At 45.2% G+C, this 18,934-nt stretch overlaps 1 protein-coding gene across 2 annotated transcripts; it reads right to left on the bottom strand.

Annotated features, from left to right (window-relative positions):
- Positions 1-7,137: 7,137 nt before the first annotated feature.
- On the bottom strand, positions 7,138-18,328 carry LOC131097094 (regucalcin). 2 transcript variants are annotated; one of them, XM_058045809.1, is made up of 7 exons: positions 18,276-18,328; positions 17,579-17,744; positions 15,112-15,294; positions 13,618-13,833; positions 12,025-12,156; positions 8,166-8,320; positions 7,138-7,429 (listed from the first exon to the last, which is right to left on the bottom strand). In XM_058045809.1, the coding sequence occupies exons 2-7, from the start codon at positions 17,739-17,741 to the stop codon at positions 7,379-7,381; spliced, it is 900 nt and encodes a 299-aa protein (XP_057901792.1). In that variant the 5' UTR covers positions 17,742-17,744; positions 18,276-18,328; the 3' UTR covers positions 7,138-7,378. The 2 variants fall into 2 exon arrangements, with proteins under 2 accessions (XP_057901792.1, XP_057901791.1); XM_058045808.1 differs by lacking the exon at positions 18,276-18,328 and adding an exon at positions 18,235-18,271.
- Between the last annotated feature and the right edge of the window lie 606 nt (positions 18,329-18,934).

The following is an 18,934-nucleotide window of genomic DNA, read 5'->3' as shown; positions in this document are numbered from 1 at the left end:
ACATCACCAAGTTTCAAACAACCCATCTATCAAATATATCCTTTTCCCTTCCAAAATACACTGGCCACAAGAGGCTGGGCAGCAAGGCGTTCCACGCAGGAAAAGAGCATCTAAAGCATAAATGAAGATACACAGCAAGATGCCAAGTTTTAACCTCCAGAAACCTGTTAAACAGTGCTTGAGCTGGAGGAGTGAGTTTCATTGTGGGTTAAAGCTTTGTGTCATGTGGCTGCCATATGTGGGACCCATGGCTTGGAGACACAATGCTGACTTTATTGTACCATGGCCTGGGAAGCACAGAGCTGTTCTCACCCCTGTGGGAAAACAAGAGCTCGGCAGCAGCCCGGCAGCACTGTGGTTCCTGCAGAGGCAGAAAGGCTCCAGATCTGCAGCAGCCAGTGCGTATTTGTCTTGTCAGCTGTTTCATTCACCCAACCAAGCCTTATTAAACCTTTCTTTTCCCACCAGCTCCTGTTTCATTTACACGCCCCTTGTCCAACTTCTGCAACGCCAAAACAGGGGCCTGGCATGATAAGCTGTGGTGAAATACTGATTCACAGACCCATCCCACATGCCACATGAGGAGTACACAATCACACCACTGCCAGCTGTTTCACAAGGCATAGGCAGGCGAGAAACCATCCTGCCTGCACCAGCTGCCTGCTTCCCCCTCTCCTGTTCCCCCAGCGATGCTGCAGAGACCTGCCCTGTCCCATGGACCCTCAGAGCACACCCAGCTTCCCTGAGTGCACATTCAGCCCCAACATGCCTCCCCTCTGCCACAGAAATAACTCCTGTGTGTCACTCCAGCTGTGGAGGTTCCCATACTGGTGAATATTGTGGCTCAAATCATCCTCACCCCTCCCTGCTTTTAAGAAGAGGGCAATTAGAAGGGAAGGTCTGTGTTTTGCTAGCTGAGGTTTCACTAATTTTTACTAGCAGCTGAAAATGGAGGCTTTTAACAGGAAGGACCATCCAACCCTAACTGGCATCATTGCCTCCAAAAGAATCCCCACAAGCTGTGAGGGACTCAGCCCTGTCCTACCCAGTCCCTGTCCCCCCTCTGTTCAGTGGTCTGCTCATTTCCTGCCATGCCCTCCCTGCTGCAAATGCAAATTTCCCCAGAGAATTATGCAGCAGTAACATTTCACCAAATACAGCATCTCAGAGGGAAAAATGAGGAAATGACCCCCAAAAACCCAGTCCAAAATATCCCAGCATAACCAGTCCCCAAGCATCCTGCCACCTGGACACCTTTATCTGTGGCACCTCGCACCCTGCTTGGTACAGCACTGACCCATCGGAGATGAGCATGCAAGGAAAGATGAGAAATTCCAAGCAAAAATCACCAAATATTTCTGTAATCTCCCAAAGCAAAATCCCTGCAGAAAAAATCAGCACATCCACCCTGCCTATATCCTCTTTCCAACATTTGGTTGGTTTTGCAGCCTCCTGGACTCATGCACAAGGGATGGACAGGTGTCACTGAAACATTTTCCAAGTTAAATTGTTAAACTGTTTTACTGGTAAAAGTTATCAGAATTTGGAGACCATAAGAAAATTTTCCTGTTAGGAATAAAAAATTAATGTAAAAACATCCTCTCTGCTCTAGAAACTAAACCCTCTCTCTGGCAGCCATTTGAAAACAGTCTTTCTAGACCTCTGTCCACATCCCTTTTCAAATCATCTGCACAAAAGTTGGTCATTTCAGTACCCCTAAAAAGATACAGGTAAAATACAAATGAATGACTGACCTTAAAAGGGTTTTTTTGCTGTTTCCTTCCCTCTCTCCCTCCCAGGCAAACACACATCATTTCATTGTTAATGTCAAACTGACCCTTCAAATAAGCAGGCAGACAGCTAAAACTTTTAATGTACACTCAAGCAACCATCTGCATAAACCAGAGAATTTTAAGAACCCTTTTCCCCTCAGTCAAGCAGCTGAATATCGTTACCAAGCTGGAGGACACCTATGCGAAACGCTGCAGCTCATCCCACCAACGCACCTGCTGAGGAAAATATTGCCAGCCCTGGCTTGGTGACTCTTTTCCAGCACTGGCCCAATGAAACTGGCTGCTGTTTTCAGCGACGGTTAAAAATGTGCACCAGTTGATGTTATCTGCATGGAGCAGGTAACCCTTTACATTTTGTATTCAGTCAGCAGTCACATGAATGATGAGGCAGGGAGCAAAGCCTTTCTGAATGGTCTGGTTTGCAGTGCCAGCAGCAGGACATGTGATAGAGAAAAATCCTTGCTCAGTATTTTTCTCATGTCGGGAGAGTGTGAGAGGGAAACTGAGGCGTTGCACCATTCAGTTGCCCCAAGGGCTAGCTCAGCCTTCCAAAATTTAGGGTGCTGAAAAGGGAAGGTTAATGAAAGATGCGAGGGAGGGTTTTGTAGTATTCTGATAAAGAAAAACATATTGTTGTGATTAAGGCCTATTATCATCTTTAAGACTTGGCTCCTACTCCCAGCTGTGCCACAAGCTTCCTGTGTGTGAAGTCCCAGGGCTCCTCACCTCGAGCACGCAAAGCCTGATCCCACTTTGGCACAAAGCTCCAAGCTGCTGCCTGTTGCACACACAGGGCAGGACTTTTACCAGGCACTCTCAGCCACTGCCATGGATGCTGCAGGATGGTGATGTCTTGCCTGGCTTTTATTTTCCTCCTCCTTTGGCATTTGCCTTCTTTTTTTTGTCTATGGGAGGCCAAGGTGGGAGATGCCAAGTGCCTTCTCCCAGCCAGCCCTGCTCAGCAGAGGGAGGGGATGGCAGGGCCAGCAAGGTGGGGACAAGGCAGGCTTGCCATGGGGACAGGGACCAAGCTGGGCACTGAGCCAGAGCGACCACCAGAGTTTTGGTGACAGGGCCACACTCAGCAAGGGCAGAAGCCCCTTGGGAGAAATCAGCCCCAATCCAGCATGCAGGAATAATGCATTTCCTTATTCATGAAAAACTTTAATGAACACTGTAATTTGATGTTCAAATGATTCACAGGATGAACACGTTTCCCTGATAAGCAAGCAGACAAGATAGATGTATTATCCTACCATAGTCACCATCAATCCACATTCAGAGATTAAAAAATTACAGCCCTAAGACATAAACAAATTAAAATATTTCTAGGGAAAAAGCCAGGTATATTTCCAAGTCAAACTCCTTCCAAAGTCACTGTATTACACACAACGTGATTCTGGGTGCCTTGAGGACCCTTTTGAGCTTTCCTTGGCCCCCAAAGGCTCCAACTCATCTCTGCACAAACCCTCAGTTTCTGCTGCTTTCAAAGGGAGGTTCAAGTATAAAAATATACATGTTTTCCACAGCATTTTCAGCTGGAAGACATATCCAAAAGGAAAATTCTGGCTTATGATAATTTTCACTGAAAATTAATTTTCATCTGAAAAAAAAAAAAACCAACTGAGAAATATATGTTATCTTGTTTTCTACAAAATATTTCCCAAAGCATTTTCTTTAAATGGATTTTGGAGGAGAAAACCACAAAAACCACATTTTCCACACAGCCTTTCACTTCTGGTGACTTGACTTCCCCATCACAGGCTGCAGCTAGGTAAAACCAAGTGAGGCTGAGGGACAAAGAATTCACCTTGCTGGCAATGAAAACACCAAACGTGCAGCTTGCTGGGTGAGCAGCTTGAGTGTTGGACCATCAGTGGCACAGGAAGGACAGCAGCTGGGAAAATTATACCAGAACACATCTCTCTAATTTATTCATGTGGCTGCAAATGCTCTGGGGATGCCCCTGCCACATTTTGCACCATCTCTTATTCCTACCCTGACCACCTCTAGGCTACCAACACAGTTACCACATCTGCCACTCTGCCATTTCAACATCCCACATGTCTGCCTTTCCAGAAGCCAGTCCCTTTAGGAAGAGACACATCTCAAAGGTTTTGTGGGTGTTGCTGATGAGTGATGCAGCTCTGCAGCAGCAGGTGCATGTATTTGCTAGCCAGCAGCTTTTCTATTAATTGTTTCCACAACATAAAGAGCCTGGCCCTGCCATGCCCTTTGTTTGTTTCTGATGTTGCTGGGTTGCAAAGCAGAAGTTTCTAGTGAAGTTGGCCAAAGGCAGCAATGCACCCCTGTACCCCTGGCTGACACCCAACCACTTGTCTCCTCCTGGTGTGGCTTCCTCTCTCCCACTGCTTTGGTGTCCTCTGATGCAACTCTTACCCGCTGCTTTTTGTAGTCCCTAGTTTTTATCAACATAGTCAGGAGAATATCAAGGCATTATCACACCACAAAACGTGGTATTTAAATAGCTGTCTTCTGTTCCCCACAGGCGTGTGCTCAGACAATAGCTCAGAATTTGTTCTTGTGGCTTTGCAAATATTTGGTAAATCCATCGCTTCTCTTTTTTTCCCCATATCTCTCCAAAATATACTTGTGTTACTTATTCCCCTTGAGGATCCATCCCATCATTCACTGCTCTAGAAACTCAAGTTTGCTTGTTATTTGGTTGTCCTGATCTCTTAAAGTTTTTCTGCACCTTTGCAGCTCTCAGGGGAAGAGCCCCCTCCCTTGTTAACTCTGCCTGTTGTTAACTCTAACAGGCAGAGTTAACAAAGACTCAGGCATTAAAAACCCCGGGCAGATACAGGTATGGTTACTCACCCCAGAGATATCCCACTTGACAGCGTGGTTCAAAAGTGAAACCAAAGCTTATCTTTTCCTGGCTTCACCCTTTTGTAGGAAGGGCCTGGTCCCTCCCTTGTGCTCGAGATGGGAAGAACTGGAGCTCCCCAGGCAGTCAGTGCCGCCTGCTTTTATTCCAGCAGAGCTATTTTGCCAGCAAAGGATTACAAGAGCTTTCTCCAGCTTGGTTGGGAACAACTACGCTTCACCTATTACTATAGATTTTGGTCATGAGGATGAAGAAACCCTTGAGGGCTCAGCAGCTGCTCCTCCTGATACTGCCTTTCCTGTCACTGAGTTCTTGCTCAACCCTAATTGAAATCAGTGCTGATCTTTGATCAAAGAGGTGAGCGCCATTAATAAGCGAGGGATTAAACAAAAGTCAGGAAGCCTTCCTAATTGAGGGAACCAGCAACGGCTCAGCTCCAGTTTGCCAGATCCAGCACCCAGTCATGGGACCTGAGTGAAAATACGCCAGCAGCACCAGTTTGGGCTCCTCAGGGCTGGGGTGCAGGAAGCAGCTCCAGCCCCAGCGCTGAGACGCGCTCCCGGGGCATCTCGGCAGCATTAAAAATGCAACTCTCCTGGCAGAGTTGGCTCTTCCTGCTCATGGGAAGCCCACAAAACCTGTGCAGCAAAGAAGAGTAGGTGCTTTTACTGCAGGGGGAGGTGGCATTCATTTGTAAAATGTCTGCAGCAGCTTATTTTACCTGCCTGTGCTCTCACACTCACAAAGCACAAAGAAACGAGTTGCTCAGACATTTGCCCAGTGCCACCCATGCACAGCATGGAGGAAGAGGGGCTCCAGCAGCCATGTCCTCCTCCCTGTGGCTCACAGGTGCCTCCTAGCCAACTCTGATAAACTAATCTTTGACCCATTTTTTCATGCCTGTACAAGCTATTGCTCTTACTTTTCTAATGCGGCAACAACATGAAAAAAGATTGGCTTGTTTTTTTCTGTTGTGCTGGCAATCACCCTACTGCCAGATGGTGTGAGAGTGAGCACAGGTACAAAACCTCAACAGCAATGGCAGAGGAAGCTTATCTGTGTTTATTCCCATTTATTTTCTGCTGCATCTCTAGATCTCCATAGTGATCAACCACAGCAGCCCAACAGCATGGTTCCAGAGTTACAGGTATCACCAGGTTTGTGACTTTAGTGAGATCAGAGCCCTAAATTTGCTACATTTACCATCTCTCTTAACTCACGCTTTCTCAATACTGTGCTTTGAGTAGACTTTAGATTGTGCCTTTAGATTGCCTTGTAGCACAAAATAAATGAAGGATGTGGACACTCCAAAGAACAAGGCCCAGCTTCCTTTACTGCCTCTCATGCTCATCCACACTGAAGAGCAGCTGCTTAAATCTTCTTTTTTTTTCAGCTGCCAGGACAGATCCCTGCATGATTTAAAGGGGGGAAACAGTAATGTGTACAAAATAATCTTTGAACCCTTTTAGATCAAAGCAGCACTGAGGCCTTGGTGGGCAGCTGAGTCACCCACTGCACACTCGAGGGCACAGCCAACAGAAGATGATCCATCAGAAACTAAGTGCAACAAGCCTGCAGAAATGGCAAACCATTATGTGCAGATTCTTGGAGCTACCTGGAGAGAAAATGCACTGCCACGGGCTCACTTGGCAGTCACTTGGTGGGTGACCCTCACACAGCAGGATGGAGACACACAGCTATTCCACCTGCAGATGGAGGTGCACCAGCATGGGAACCTGTAACATTCCAAGAGCAAAATTCTGCAGAATGAAATCCAACTGAGATACATCACAGCTGTTGCAGCACATACAGGCCTGAAGTTAAAGGCAAAAATGCAATCCAGTGAGTAAGTTTTCATTCACAACAGGTGGTGTGAAGAAATTGCAACAGATCTTCCCCTTCCTTCACACTTGTAAAAGCAGTGGCTTTTTGGGCATGTGGGCCTGCCTTGCCTCTCTGTACTCTGGGGGAGGTTGGGTCTGGAGGAGGTTTGTGTGTGCAGGTTGTGCTTTATGCACAAACAGCCAAGAATGCCCAATGTTTTCCTGTCATCATGGACGTCCCCAAAACAGGCCAAGATCTTCAAAGGATAGAAAAGCATATGGTTCTTGACTACAAAACTTTGGGTTTGTATTTAACAAAATGAGCAACATGGTAACAGGCACTGGGGAGAGGAGTGATAAATTCCAGCCAGAGTTAATTTAAGCACAGCCACAGCTGAGGCCTGTTAGAAGGAAGCTGCAGATGCAGTGAGAGGTATTAATGTTTCAGTTGTTGGGAACATCTTAGGACAAATGAAGTTACAGTTAAAACAGTGGTAGGACCACTAAAAGTCATTTTATGAGGAACTTTGAAAATATGCAAAAGAGACAGTACAACTAGTATAATCAGTAAAACAATATAGCATAAGTTGCAAATGAGACAGAAGACTACTCAATAAAAATATATTAAAATATTATTTAATCATAAAATAGAATTACAACAGTAGCTTATTAGGATGACAATCTTTTTAGCACAGCAGAAAAAGTACCATCATATATTTAAAGTAAGTTTCAAGGGAGAAAAAAGATCAGTTTTAAAATATTCCATGTATTTCAGTAGTTTTTAATCCTTTCCTGATGAAAGATTGCAATGGAGTTATGGTTTCCAAGCAAAAGATGCTGAACACCAGAATAAAACCTTCAGACTCGTCTTGCTTACGCCAGCCCTCTGTAATCCATTCTGAAGAGGGTATTTAACCTGCAAATGGATACGGTGGAACTCCTTTCACCCCCAGTCCTGTTATCTGTTAAAACACAGAGAAAAAAAAAAATTAGAGTGATAATTCACCATTATTAGGTGCTTGGTTTCCTTACAAAACTACACATGCTTTAATTTAGAAAAGGACTGCGTACTCCAGCTTGACATCCTACTATATTTTGCACACATCAGCTCATCACAGACTGGAATTTCAATGCATGCTCTTTCTCTAAAGCTCAGTAATCATAGGCCAGAGTCCATTCCCCAAAAGCCTCTTCTCTTAGATACTGCTAAGCCTTAATTCTGCAGTTCACAATGTAACCTTCGGCATGCACACACAAAGAGCAGGGCTTAAAAACAAATCCCAGTGGAACGATTTTTTAAAGAGATAACTTACTGATAATTAACTAGGAAGTAAATAAAAGCAGATGCTTTTATCTGCCTCTGATTAAGATATGTAAGTATTTACCCATCCTTTCCATAAATAGAAAATGCAAACAGTGTTGGGAGAGGGAGAAGGATAAAGGGATGATGGCATTGAAAATTTGCACTATCAGCATTGGTACAAAGTTTAAACCCCCAAAGTATCTTCAAACCTCTAAATGTGTTTAACTTTCTGCAAGAGGAACAAAAAATACAAACAGCAGCTTAACATGTATGACCAATGTTCTAACAACTGCCTTTTTCCAGCTTCCCAGCACTGCCAACTGGAGTTCTGCTACCTGAAAAAATCAGGAGTGAAACAACAGCCTTCTAAAATGAAAGGAGAAAGTATCATTCACCTTAAAAATCCCACCAGCCTGTGGTTGCCGTGAAAGCCACTCTTTATCCATTCCATCACTGGCAGAAGTCACAAACATTTCTGAATAATCCTTTCCTCCAAAACAGCAGGAAGTTGTTTTGTCTACGGGAAGTTTCACAGTCTGGAGTCTTTTTCCTGCAGGAAAACATGCTTGGTGTTTCCTGTTTGTCGACTTAGAACAAGAAATCTAAACAAATTATCACAAATAACCTTTGTAGAGCCAGATGTTCTGCAAAAGTGGGAACCAGGGCTGGGAGAGGTCCCACCCTGACTGATGAGCACCATGACAGGGAGAAACCAGACTTCTTCGAACCCTGTTGTTGATGATGTATCATTTGACAAGTTTCAGTTTCAGGTATCACCGACAAATCCCACTTCAATCCCAGCTTGTCCTCTAATTAAATGCTAACATCCACAGCACAAACACGTATCTGAGCTCATCATCTAGGCTGTCCATGGAGTCAATGGAAATGGGATAGGATTCCTCTCTAAAACAGGTCACATGAATCACGCCCTAGACCTGCTGACTTTTCTACTTTCGACTACAAAGGCAGCCTGGAGCGAGCAGACCTCGCGCAGCGCTACGGAGGCGCACCTCCTGCTGCACCCCTGCTGCCTGCGGTTAGCGAAGATTAATTCCTAGAAGTTTTTCCGGAAATTTCAACCGTCTTCCAAATCAAGCTTGCATAAAACAGGGATCATGGGACATGTGTGATGTTTATAGAAAATTAGTGCTACCATAAATAATACTAGACATTTATTATGCCAACAAATAACGACGGTCTTAATGAGGGTAGTGAACACATTGCCTCCAGCCCTAACCAGAAGGTTGTTGAGACATCTTGCAGCAGATTTTTCCAAAATTTCTGCTAATTCTGGGCAATAACAGCCTATTCCCATTATGCCTATTTTATGTACCTACAAGTGAATTAATTTCTCTTTCTAAAAATATGCACATGAATTTCCTTAAAATATGTGTAATTTCTCTGTCCTCCCAATTGCACATGCAAAGGGCTTGGTCCCCTTACAGCAACCAACTTTAGTGATGTGTTGAGATAGCAGGATGTTGGGAACCCTAGAAAGTGACTAACACCAAGTCTGGGAGAAAGTAAGTAGGAAGGGCATTCAAAAGGAAAAAACATGGACTGTAGGAAAAGGGGCATGACCCCCAGAGACAAGGAGCTAGAACCTGGTTGCAGGTGTAGAGTGCTCTCAGTGGATAACAGCCTGGAAGTTATCATTTACAAAGCTCTGAAGTGTCTCCCTGGAGTTTCAAGAAAATCTGCACCTGGATGCTCTACAATCTATCTGGAGTATTACTCTGTGCTTGCTCTCTATTGAAGAGACAAATATAACAAATCTTTTTGACACTATAAATGTCAAATGATGCTGAAAACAATAATTAGGAAGAACTATAAAATATTTAATTGCAGTTTAGATTGAACATTAGGAAAAAATTTTTCACTGAAAATGTTGTCAAGCATTGGAACAGGCTGTCCAGGGAAGTTGTGGGATCATCATCCCTGAAAGTATTTAAAAACTATGTAGATGTGGTACCTAAAGACATGGTTTAGGGGTGGACTTGGCACTGCTGGTTGATGGCTTGACTCCATGATCTTGGGGGTCTTTTCCAGCTTTAATGATTGCAGGATTCCAATTTAAAGAGTAAAAGTAGCAGGTCACTGCGTGACCAGAAGCTGTGACAGGACTTGGTAACCTGTACATTAGACACCCCCTGAGTCCTCTGCAAACCCCAGGGATCAGCCATCAGCCTTTCCCTGTAGCACATCCTCAATCTAAAGGCAGCAGCCATCTCTGCTAAGGAAGCCTAGACCTGAAAATCTGCTTCACCCTGATCCTCAAAACCTTCACTTAGGAAAGATGCCAAATAAACAAGTCTCCCGGTCCCATTACCCTAAAAACAAAGTCCAGGCTTTGTTGTCATTGAAACCTGAAAACCTCTCACGTGCTTTGGATGAGCTCTTTATTGGTGGATGTGTCTGCACTGGCTGACAGCCATTCAAGCCACACTTAATGGCTATTGTGCATTAAAAGAGGCTCTCGTAGAATTCTCTTCAAACCTCACTAGGTCATCTCCCTAAATAATTACAATTCATTCAGAATTCAAGAAATTGCAGATTTTAGATATTACCTCAAAATGATAGTGTGAGAGGGCAGGTAAGCATGAGATATTCACAAAAAAAGGTGGCTCTTTTTGACATGGACAGTTACCCTGTGAAACTTCACAACACTGTTCTCTGCAGGTGCTATGACAGGGGTGAGGGGGAGACAGAACAGGTTCATTGAAGAGAAGTACACTGAGAAATGCACTACCAACACATCAGTACCTCTGTGAGCAGAGTTAAAGACTGGGAGTGCATCAGGGATATGTACTCTGCCATCAATATTCCTGCTATCCCTACACATCTGCTTATGGACACTATTCCTTCTAGCTTTCCCATATGAAAACACCTCCAAAAGGGAGAAGGAAAAGGAAAATAAGGGGAAAAGTGGAAAAAAGGAAGGAAAATAAAAGGCAGGAAAAAGGCAGAAACAGTGAACCAGAGAGGAAAAATTACTGAATCTACTACATCAGGAGGGTATTCAGAGGGCTGGTGGATGTCACCAAGGAATGCTCTGCCCACCAGAGCAAGAGAATGTGGGTCCAGAGACAAGTCCCAGCATTGCTGGCATCTCCCAACTGGAGCTTCCTTCTCCCTGAGCTGGGGTGCAGACTCTGCACAACTGGAGAGTTCCTACAGGTTGGCAAGGCTTTGGATGGGTACAGATCAAAAGGTGAGGGGGAAAGCAACAGTGTCCCATGGGACTTGTAATAAAAGCCAGGAGGCTGCCCAAAACAAAACACTAAGCTGAAGAAACAAGACTCAAAAATGGTAGAAGTTCCAGCAGAGTCAGAAGCAAGGCTGGTGCACGTGTGCCAGGGTCTGCTGCACACTGCACACAGGGCACTGGCATCCCTGAACCCACAGTCCCACAAAACCCCAAGCCTTCTGCTAGGCTCCAGAGGCATCCCAGTGCAGTTTCTCTTCTGCTGCATGATGCAAACTTGTGCTGTCTGGGATCTGACAAAATCATGCTCCCGTTGCCACCCAACAGCCCTTTGCAGTGAATGTGGTTCATTTCCCTTAAGTGCTTTACATGTGTTTTCTACCCAGAGTAAATCATCCCTGGCACATCACTAGAGTCCAAATGAGAGCAGCAATGAACAACAGACTCAGACAATGGGCACACCCAAGACATTACTGTGGGAATGATAAAATGTTGTGGAATCCATTAAACATTTTTTAATTATTTCATTGCAAAATTGATCGTGCAAGTAACTTCCAACAATAAAAAAAGATGTTGCTGGCATCATTGTCCCATGAGACTTGTAATAAAATCCAGCAGGCTGCCCAAAATAATATACTAAGCTGAAGAAATAAGACTGAAAAATGGTTTTAAGTCATCTTTCCCATTTATCAATGAGATAAACATTGGTCTTAATTTTGGAGGATGCAAGAGGATGCTAACACAAACAATTCACAAGCAGAATGATGGTCTCCTTAGTGACTTTATCTTTTCCAACAAAACAGATGCTGGGAACAAAGGAGACATATTTACAAAGGTAATTTTTTAGATCAGGGACATAAAATTGTTTGAAATTATAAAAAAAAGGAAAAAAAATGAAAAAAGCACAGTTTTTAAAAAGGAGCAGATACACTATTTCTGTGAGGTGAAAAAACCCCACCCCTCACTCTTTGTTTTTATTTCTTCTTTGGGGTTTTTTTGTTCTGTTTTGTTTAACACAAAATTCCAGTCCATCTGTTGCAAGGACTTACCTGTCTCGGGGTCAAGGCGAATCACTCTCCCACCATCATAACAAGCCACCCAGAGTTTGCCTTCCGTGTCAATGCACATCCCATCAGGAATGCTCTCCTCTTTTTCCAGTTTGTATATACTCCTACGGTTGCCTGCAGCATAGAAAAACCACAGAACTGAGTGAGACAGTTGTTAAAATTTTTATCAGTCACAGCCCAGCAAAGTTATTTGTGCTATTATTTTCAAAAGCTGTGCTGAGGCCCTGAGTTTTTTTTTTTCCCATGAAAGAAATAGATTGTGTCTGCTGCCCTGTTTGTTTCCTGAGACAGTTGTTTCTCAGCATGAAAGCCTGTGGATCAGTTTCTATCCATTGAAAGTGTAATCCTTCTTTCTGGCATTCATTTCTAGTGCACCACTCGTGTTCCCTACTTACAATATTAAATGAAATAACTGAATAAATTCATGTTAGATATATTCATAAAATTAATTACTTGTTTTAAAACCAGTTTGAATAATTTCAAGTATGGGTTGCTCCAGCTGGAGACTTTTCAAACAGTTTGCTGGAACGTGCCAACAGTCACTGTTTCAACACAAAACTGAGCTTCAGATCTACAAACTGAGAGATTACATAAACACAGAGTTTGGGGATAAAGCATCAATTTCAAAGGCATACTATTGACCAAAAAACAAACAACTCTATCTGGACTTTTATCCACTATTAGTAAAGAAAATTAAACCCAACTTTCCAACATTGTTTATTTTATGCTCTGACAACTTCAATGCTCCTCATCTGCAGCAACACTTTTAATGAGTTTCCTTTTTGCTGCTGGGGATTGTCAGACTGCCCACAGAAAGAGCGAGCAAGAATGAGTGAGAGAGAGAAGTACCCTATTTCCTAGGGAAAAAATCAGATATAAGCCATAGCAGAGAGACATTAGGACAAGGTGCTACACACAAAATTGCTTTAAATTCAGAGCTGTAAAACTAAACATCAAATTGGCTGGGCTCTCTAAAAGAAAAATACTGCAGCCTGTGTACTCAAAAGCAAATTACTAGTCCAAGTCACCAGAATTTTTCTTTTGCCCAAGCTTGTAGAAGCCCTCAAGGCTTTGGTTTCTTTTAAATTAATGAAGGAAGCTTTGAGTTACTGCTACCATTGTTGCCTTGTTCTTTCTGCAGAATCTTCCTTTAGTAGCTTGTATTTAAAAATAAACAAACACGGTGAAGAGTGAAAAAATATCTAGAGAAGCTAGCAGAGGTTTTGTGCAAGACTACAAGCTTGCTGTCACTTTGCCTGTGCTGCCAGTAACAAGAAACACGCAGCCACAGGAAGAGACAGGTGAGATACACTTTGTCCTTTTCACTGCAAGATCAGATATGCCTTGTGTTTAGTAACAGTAGTACAGATTGTTACTCCAAGTGCCAATTTAAATACTTTATAGTATTACCAAACGACCCTGACTGGTTTGAGCCAGGAGCCTACGCAGACAGAGGTTAATATGGCTTCTGGTCATCCCCCAAAGCTCTGACCATCTCTGTGTAATGACCAGAGCAGAAACAAACACCACCACCTTCAGGCACAAACAACTGGTTTAGAATACAACCATTCATACCAATTTTTCCAGTTTGGAGGTCATAATCAAAGGCATCCACGGAGTAGGACAAGCTGTCAATGTAGAAGAAGGTTCTGTGATCCAGCGACCAGTCCAGCCCATTGGAAATGTCCACCTGGCCAAAGTGCTTCACCACGGAGAGGTCGGGGAGGAGCGTGTACAGAGAGCCCTGGCGCCTCTCCAGCACGGCAGGACGGATCTCCTCTGCCATCGTACCTGTGCACAGCCAAAGGGGAAAAGGCAGGTTCAGAGCCAAGGGACGCCTCTCCACGTTTGGGGACAGCCTCTCACTACCATGGTGATCACACTGCCAGCGTAGAAAGGGGGGGCTTCTGAAATTTGAGGAAGAAACTGAGTTAAAAACAGAAGGAAAAGGCAGACTTCCAAAGTGCTTGCTTTTAGCAGAAGATGGCAAAACACAGCCTTTGTTCTTTTGTTGAATGTTTCTGCAGCAGAAATGGTGTGCAGCATGATTCCTGCAAAATGTTTTATTCAGTCACTCATATATTAAGACAGGTGTGGCCAGCATTTAACTTACAATTAATCTTAATGCCTTGTAGAGCTGAGAGAGTGGAAAAAAAATTTACCTCCTCCCTCAGAATGAGTTTCACACTAAAGCCTCCTTTAAAGCAAATCTCATCTTTACACGTTGAAGTTGGCAGCTGAGACTGGCTCTTGAGAGGCTGGGTAAATGCAGGTTAAGTCAGGTCTTGGGACTGAATGACACAGCAAAGCACAGAATGGTGGTTTGAAAATCAGGAGGACAGCATCACAGCTGAGGCTGGAGGCACCTCTGGGCATCATCCAGGATCACCCCCTGCTCAGAGCAGGGTCAAGGCACCACAGGTTCCTCCCACCAGTGTTGGGCCTTGAAGATCTCCATGGATGAAGACTCCATACTCTCTCTAGACAACCTGTTCCACTGTCTGGTCACCCTCAGTAAAAGAGTTTCCTCACATTCATACAGAATTGGCTGAGTTTCAGCTTGTGCCCACTCCTTCTGGTCTTTCAGTGGGCACCACTGAGCAGAGCCTGGCCTCCATCTCTTTTACTCCCTCCTCAGTCAGGCACTTATACATACAGGTGGGATCCCCTGAGCCTTCTCATCTCCAGGATGAATTGTCCCTTAGTTTTTAGAAGCAATATTCTGAGTTACGGAGAACAAACCACACAATATAATAAATTTCCCACTGGAAATGTATTTTCTATTGGCACCCTTCAAATCAAGCAGCTGACAGGAAGGAGGCAAGGCCAGTATCTTAAACTAGGCAGGCTCGGTGTAGTCAGCCTCTTTTTATCAAAACAGTCCAGATTAGATAGTGCCCAGGTGATATAAACAAATCTGTAAGCGGATTTAAGCTCTGTTTGAAGAAAACAAAAAAAAATCCCCACCATTTAACTGTGAAGGAAAACTTGCTGCATCTACAACTGATCACTGACTCTTATCACCAAAACCCAGCAAGCACCAGAGGGAAGAAAGAGACTGCAGCATACCTGCAAAATACCTCCCTGCAGGATCCACCTTGCCATCATTGAACCGGGTGTTTGCCTTGTCCTTGTCCACTTGAGCAATGGTGGTTACCAGCTCCTCTTTCCATTTCAAAGCAGCAAACCTGGTTCCCAGGGTGATGACATAACCCCCAGACTGACGTAGAGCCATGGAGCTCACAGGAGCATCTGGAAACGGGGTGAAATTGAAAAGTGAGATGCGCCATGAAGAGACATTTCTTTCCTGCCCTCTTTAGACATGCCAACTGAACTCAGCAAAACCACAGGCAAGAGAAACAACCTACTTTTCTACCAACAAAACTGATGTTTAAATACATAGAAACAGATTATGTCACATGAATTTGAGTATTACCACTGCTACCAGGAGCTATAATCATTACCAGCACCTAGTTGTGCTAGGTGCTTTACTGAAAAAAATAAGTATAAAAAGGAGGACAGGAACATATGCTTTTCACAATTGCTTACTGTGTGGGCTGTCCTCTCTCCAAGGGAAAAATCAATTGTCATAAGAGCTCTAGAGCAACGGTGTTTATTTAGCACAGCTCCTGTGTAAATGAGCCGTGAATGATGGAGGCAGAGTATCTCTGCACTGGGACAGGTCACACGGGGCAGAGACACCCCTGTACCACACTCTGCTGTGCCACTCAACCTCCAGCAGCACCAAAAACACACCAAGGAGTGGCAGAGCTCCCCAAGAGCTCAAACAAAAGAGAAAACTAGTTCACACTCACTTTCCATGACTCCACTTGAGCTATTATGCATAAAACCTCAATTACATGTTATTATAAAGGAATTAGTAAAAGAAAACAGTGAGTGCAAAGACAACATTTCTGTAAAAGCCTACAATCAGATGCAATCTAAGGAATAATAACTTTAGGCAGGGCAACCAAGTCTAGCATAGTGTTTTCTATGAATGGCACTAATCACTAATTTTCTAATTTAAAACCGAAACATTTCTTGTATTTATAGCTTTGCAGGGGTATATAATTAGGTAATACTTTCACAGACACTTAGCCACCACTGGGTACCAGAGGAACTGCTCCTTCCCAGCTGTTTGCTCATGGCTCAGGATGCCCCTTCCCTCTGGAGCCCTGGCAGCAGCACCACCGTGACAGAAATCCAAATGCTATTTGTCCATCTCCAGCACTGGAGATGAACACCCGACTGCAAGCTCAGCTCTAGCAGCTGAGGGCATTTGAAAGTTCTTTCTAACCATGTAAAGTTATAAAGGGCATTTTAAGTTGTTTCCAGCATGGGGTTGTTGTAATTTTCTTATTAAAATCTTTAATAATTAATAATTTCTCTTAGTTTCCAATTTGGAAGCCTGCTGCTATAATCACATGGCATTCTTTAGTTGTTTGGGGGTTGTTTTTTTTCTTTTAATTGTGGCATTCCCAAAGACACAGCTATGAATCATAACTGGTTTATTACTAAAGAGAGGAAACGATTTTAAAAAAATAAAAGAAAAACAGGAGCTACTTCAGCTGCTGTCCCTTCCACATCTCCAGAGAGGCTGCAAGCAAAAGACTACACCTTTGAGAGTAGATCAGTCTGGGGGAAAGGAGATGCACACACTCCCTCAGCTAAGCTAAGAGCAAATAAGTTTGGGAAGCAACACTTCCAAAATCACCATCAGGCCTTCTCTCATCTTGAAATTGGCAACTACAGTAATTTGGAGGGCAGATAAGCCCAGATCAGTTTCTAGTGAATAATGTGAACAGCTTATAGGTGGGCAAAATTGATTTTCACCTGCTATTGAACATGGGAAAATAATAAATTGCACTGAAACCACTTAAGGAGCTGTCTCCCAACACAAATATTTACTCTATCACATCCAGCAGTAAATCTGCAATCCTTTTGTAATGTGAGTTAGCATATCTCTTCCCTTCTGGAAAAAATACTTGAGCCATTGAGACTCTAGCTGGCGACACCGCTACCTTAAAAAAGTATCACCTTCTTAAAGCATTATTGGAAATCATCTTTCATAATATAGAAAATGTTTCATGATACAGAAAATGTTATGAGCACTGATCATTCACATCAGAACTACTACAGGCACCAACAGAAGAACTTCACCTCTGGGACAAAGTACGAGTAAAAGAGCTGAGGACAACTTACAGGGAGAGGAAATAGATCAAACATAAGCCAGTACTAAAAATTAATAAGGAAAGTCCCCAGGACTAGGTCTGGTCTGTATCTAGTGTCTCCCAGTGCGCTGGTGACCGAGGAAACCCCGGCTGTAGGGAAGGGTCTCCAGATCTGAGCCAGTGCAGCCGCCGAGGGACAGAGCCCAAGTGCCAGCGCGCAGCTCCCGCACCCCAGGAGGGTTTCCAGGCTCCCGCACCCCGGGAGGGTTTCCAGGCTCCCGCACCCCAGGAGGGTTTCCAGGCTCCCGCACCCCGGGAGGGTTTCCAGGCTCCCGCACACCGGGAGGGTTTCCAGGGCTCCTTACCCAGGGCAATGGCCTGTGCTTGCCGGGTGACGGGGCTCCAGCGGCACACCTTCCTGCCCGTGATGTCCACGTAGAGCAGCGCGCCCTCCCTGTCGTCCCACACGGGCGACTCGCCGATCCTGCAGCCCTCGCCGGCCACGCACTCGATGCTGACAGATGACATGGCCTGCGGGGAAGCGACACCGCGTTACAGCCCGGCCCCGCCGGCCTGCGGGAGCCAGCCACCAGCGGGAACGGGGAAGGAAAAAAGAGAAAAAAAAAAAAACAAGGAGAGGGAATAATAAAAGAGAGAGGGAAGATTGAATCGGGGTGCGGGCGGGCACAGGGAGGCCAAGGCCGCTCCGCCGCGGGCCCGCCCCCGCATGCTCGGCTGCTGGGGCGCAGCGTGTGTGTGCGTGTCTGTGTGTGTGGGTGTGCGTGTGTCTGTGTGCGTGTGTCTGTATGCGTGTCTGTGTGTGCGTGTGTCGGTGTGTGTGTCTGTGTGTGTGTTTGTGTGTGTGTCTGCGTGTGTGGGGGTGTGCGTGTGTCGGTGTGTGTGTCTGTGTGCGTGTCTGTGTGTGTGCGCCGCCGTGTCATGTACACACGGCGTGTGCGGGACCCTGCCTACCCGCGAACGCGGGAGAGAAGAGCAGCACTAACAATCATCAGTAACTCACGGTAGCAAGGAAGCGCTATTCCCAGCCCGCCCCGGCCGTACCTGCTCCCAGGAGCGCTCCCGCTCCCGCCGCTCTTATAGCGCTCCTTGGTCCCCCGGCAGGGGCGGGCTGCGCGGCCGGGCCCCGCGGGATCCTCCTCTCCCCGGGGCGGGCGGTGCCGGCTGGCCCAGCAGCAGCGGCTCGGCACCCCTCTTCCAAGAGCTGCAGGGAGCGACAAGAGGGAGAAGAGCTTTCTTCCCCACTACGGTGGCCCTTGGAGAAGCTGGTTCCCCGAAGGCCTGGCTTCTCCCTGCCTTCTTGCTCTGGTGGAGGTGGCCACAGAAATTTGGCCCTGACTTCCAGCACCAGGGATCCTTCACAGCTCCTGCAGCAGCGCCTCGGTTATCCAGATATCTCGGGCCTTCCGCATGCCCTGTCCTCTTTTATTCCCCATGCTGTTTAGTCTCAAAAACTTGCAAAGGCAGGAGGCAAACAGCTGGCAACAAAATTTGCAGATAGAGTTGTCTGTTGCGCCTGCTTATCTCTGTGCTATGGCCACTACAGCTGCCAGGCCTCAAGTCTCAAAGCAGTGGGTACTTTTTTTATTCCAGGTCTCCCCTTCAGCATCCCATGACATATTGCCTTTTAACTTGGACTTGGTGACCCCCACAGGGATCAGTGACATCAAGTGGCTTCAGGGCCTTGTGTGTCTCCACCTGGA

Source organism: Melospiza georgiana, chromosome 2 (assembly GCF_028018845.1).
Source record: "Melospiza georgiana isolate bMelGeo1 chromosome 2, bMelGeo1.pri, whole genome shotgun sequence".
NCBI classification, from domain to species: Eukaryota; Metazoa; Chordata; class Aves; order Passeriformes; family Passerellidae; genus Melospiza; species Melospiza georgiana.
This window is presented reverse-complemented; position numbering and strand designations above follow the sequence as displayed.